At 14.0% G+C, this 3,735-nt stretch overlaps 1 protein-coding gene across 1 annotated transcript, besides 19 other annotated features; it reads right to left on the minus strand. All coding sequences in view use genetic code 6, as the record gives it.

The window, feature by feature from the left end:
- Window positions 1-9: part of a microsatellite that runs on past the window's edge.
- Window positions 10-45: 36 nt separating this feature from the next.
- Window positions 46-92: a microsatellite.
- Window positions 46-100: a microsatellite.
- Window positions 46-103: a microsatellite.
- Window positions 46-135: a microsatellite.
- Window positions 55-106: a microsatellite.
- Window positions 64-100: a microsatellite.
- Window positions 65-106: a microsatellite.
- A 51-nt stretch (window positions 136-186) lies between the features above and the next one.
- Window positions 187-326: a microsatellite.
- Window positions 196-310: a microsatellite.
- Window positions 327-957: 631 nt separating the features above from the next.
- Window positions 958-990: a microsatellite.
- Window positions 991-1,009: 19 nt separating this feature from the next.
- On the minus strand, window positions 1,010-2,282 carry IMG5_094250 (hypothetical protein; the record flags this gene model as incomplete). Its single annotated transcript, XM_004035600.1, has 3 exons — window positions 1,010-1,365; window positions 1,413-1,730; window positions 1,809-2,282. 3 exons carry the CDS (start codon window positions 2,280-2,282, stop codon window positions 1,105-1,107), a joined length of 1,053 nt encoding a protein of 350 aa, XP_004035648.1. The 3' UTR covers window positions 1,010-1,104.
- Window positions 1,028-1,065: a microsatellite.
- Window positions 1,030-1,065: a microsatellite.
- Window positions 2,282-2,340: a microsatellite.
- Window positions 2,282-2,357: a microsatellite.
- Window positions 2,358-2,408: 51 nt separating this feature from the next.
- Window positions 2,409-2,447: a microsatellite.
- A 972-nt stretch (window positions 2,448-3,419) lies between these two features.
- Window positions 3,420-3,466: a microsatellite.
- Window positions 3,422-3,466: a microsatellite.
- Window positions 3,467-3,633: 167 nt separating this feature from the next.
- Window positions 3,634-3,667: a microsatellite.
- Window positions 3,668-3,735: the final 68 nt, after the last annotated feature.

Consider the following 3,735-nt stretch of genomic DNA (forward strand, 5'->3'; position numbering starts at 1 on the left):
TATAAAATAAGAATAAAAAAATGAATAGAATACAATATTAGATACAAAAAATTAAAATAGTAAAAAAAAAATAAAAAAAATAAAAAATAAAAAAATTAAATAATAATAATAACAATATATAGAAAAACTAAAAAACACATTAAAAATCTAAAATTTAAAACAGAGCTTAAAAAAAATAGAAAATTTATAAAAAAAAATAATAGTAATAATAAAAATAAAAATAAGAAGAATAAAAAAATATAGTATAATAATAATAATAATAATAATAATAATAATAATAATAATAATAATAATAATAATAATAATAATAGCAAGATAATAAAAATTTAAATGCTGAGTAATAATTAATATAAAAATTAACTGTAATATAATCTTAAAAATAATAAGATAATATTAAAATTATTTAATAAAACTTAAAAGAAGTTGATACAGACTAATTTGAGAAATAAGTTTCAATAAAATAAATTCATTCAGATAAAAATTAATAAAATATATTATCTAATTAATAAATTTAAAATATAGAAATTAATAAAATTAACAATTAACCTTAAACTTTTTAAATAAAAAATCTTTAATCTTTAGAATCATAATAATAAATAAAAGATAATAATTCTAAAAAATAATCAATATCTACCAATTTAGTAATAAACAAATAACAATCTAATAAGCCTTAAAATTAATAAAATTATAATAATATATTAATTTAAATTTTAAATAATTCATCTTGTCGGTTAATTCTTTTTTTATTATTTATAATTCTATCTACTACAATAAGTATATTATTTAAATATAATAAGTATTTAAAAATATCGAAATAATAATATTATTTCTATTTAGATGAAGAAAGATATTAAAGACTAATTAAATGAAGAATAATAGATATTATTTTAAGATAAGAGAGTTTTTTCTATATAATAATTTTAAAATATCAATAATTAATTTTTATTTCCAAGTTTTAAAATATTTATATATAAAAAATATATATATATATTTTTTTTCAAAAAAGAATATATCTTAAAAAATTTCTTAAAAAAATAAAATAAAAATATAAAATATAAAATATAATTCCTTTATAATAAGAATACGAATAATATAAAATTTCTATCAAAAAACAATAGATTAGTTTTCGATTTTAAATCCAGCTTTTTATAAAGATTTAATAACTAAATCTTCATATTCATCTATAGAAACACTTCCGTCTGTATTAGTATCAGCCATATCTAACCAAATCTTAACATCAGTTTCACTAGGTGCAAAATTAGCCATTCCCATTTCTAAATAAGTATCTTTAATTAAATCTACAATTTCGTTTCTATCTAAATATCCACCTTAATCCTTATCATATTTTTTAAACAATCTTCTAGCCTAAAAAAATAATTTTTTTACAACAAATAAAAATAAAAAAATATTACCACATTAAGTTTAACTTCAACTTCTGGAGGATATTATTTTTTTCCACCTCTTTTAATTTTTTCACCTTATTACATAGGCATAACTCCACATAAATATTTTAAACATAAACTCTCAATATCCTAAATAGTAGCCTACCCATCCTAATTAACATCAATAACTCTATAATAAGAACTAGCGTATTAAGGATTTGCCGAAAATTATTTATTTATAGCTTTATAAGCATCAGCAATCATATAGGATCCGTCGTTTACATCAATATTCCCTTTTCTACTTCTATCGTATTATTCGAAAATTCTCTTAGCGACTATTCTTGCGTTCTATAAATATATAATTATATATAAAAATATTTATATTAATATAGTATATATATATTTATATATTGTTATATTAATTACTTCTTCACTACATAAAGCACCTCCAGTAGCTTATTGATATTAAGTATTATAAGTAGTACTTAATTGTTTGCCTCCTCTTTTAACTTAGTCACTAACTCCATCATAAATTGATCCTCCTCCTACTACTTATTAATTAATTTAAAATTCATTATTTGTAAACATATTAGAAGAACTTACACCTCCTAATGTCTATTATCTAATATCCATTATATTATTACTAGGTAAATTATTTTATTAAGTATATATCACTTCAGATCTATAAACTTCCGATGGTCCTGTCTATGATCTAAATACTTCAATTCCTGAACCTCCTGTCTATGATCTATATACTTCCATTTAAGGACCTGCATTTCTGTAGACATCATTTGTATTACCTCCATATTGAGAATTAGATGTATTGCTGGTTCTGTAAGATTATTAAGTATATACGTTTGTTACTCCATTTTATTATTATTAAAAATTTGATCCTCTCATTTTTATTTTTTTTATTATTTTTTATTTTTTTTTATTTTTTTGTTTATTATTTATTTTTATTATAATTTTTTTTTTGTATATGTGTGTATAAATTTATATAATATTTTTTTATATATTAAAAAAAAAATATTAATATTAAATTTTCTATATTATTATTTAAATTTTTTTTTATTGTATTTTAATGTATTTTTTTTTTATGAATAATAATTTACATTAAAATAAAAATATCCTTTTTATTCTTTGATTAAATTTTATAAAAAAAATATTGCAGTATAAAATTAAAAAATAAAAATTGGAATATATATAATATATATAGTGTATCTATATTAAAATTTATATATATTTTATGATATTACTATGATATTTAAAAACTAAACTTATATACATTATTTTACATTTATATAATAAATATAGTATTATATCTAAATTTATATTTAATTTATTATATATATTTTATATTATAAAAAGTTTAAATAATATTAATTAATATTTAATTTTAATAATAATAAAAATATTTTTATTATTATTTAATTAATAACATAAAAAAAAATACATATTATTAATTATAAATTATTATATTATTAGTTAGTATATCTATTTCAAAATCATTATTTATACAAATATTAAATCATTTTTATTTAAATTAGCCATTTTTTTTATAAATAATAAAAGATATCTAATTATTTTAATATAACAAATAAAATATTTATTTTTTATTTAAATTACATTATTAAAATATTTACAAAAGTACTATATAAAATATTATTTTACATTAGTAATAATATTAATTATAATATTTTTCACAATTAATTTCTAAATATTATATCATAGATTAATATAGTATTTGTATTTTATATATTATATATTATTTTTATATATAAAGGATTAAAAATAATAAATAATTAAAATAATTTGCTTTTTTAATTAAAAGTGAATCTTTAACGTTATATTTTAGAATAAAAATACTTATTAATTAAATAAGCAATTTTTAAATGCCTATCCTATTTTTTCTTAATATTTTTTATTTTATATATAATATTATATGATATTAATATATAATATATATTTTTTTAAATTTTCCTTAACTTTTGGGTAAAAATAAAAATAAAATGATAAAATTAGTAATGTTAAAAATTAATTTTTTATATATAAAATATAAATATTTTTATTATAAAAAAAAATATAAAATATAATATATATTAGGAATTAATCGCGAATTAATAGTTATATATATATATTTATTTATATATATTATTTTTAAATAAGTAAAAAATTAATACATTATATATATATCTTTATTTAAAAAAAATTTATAAATTAATAAATATTTAGTAAATAATTCTTAATTAATATATAAATATGATTATAAATATAAATATAAATATTTGTTTTTTTTTTATTTTAAATTTGTTTTTTTTTTTTATTTATATAGATATATATATATATATATTTA

The sequence above is a fragment of the Ichthyophthirius multifiliis genome (genome assembly GCF_000220395.1).
Source record: "Ichthyophthirius multifiliis unplaced genomic scaffold scaff_1120509250761, whole genome shotgun sequence".
NCBI lineage: Eukaryota > Ciliophora > Oligohymenophorea > Hymenostomatida > Ichthyophthirius > Ichthyophthirius multifiliis.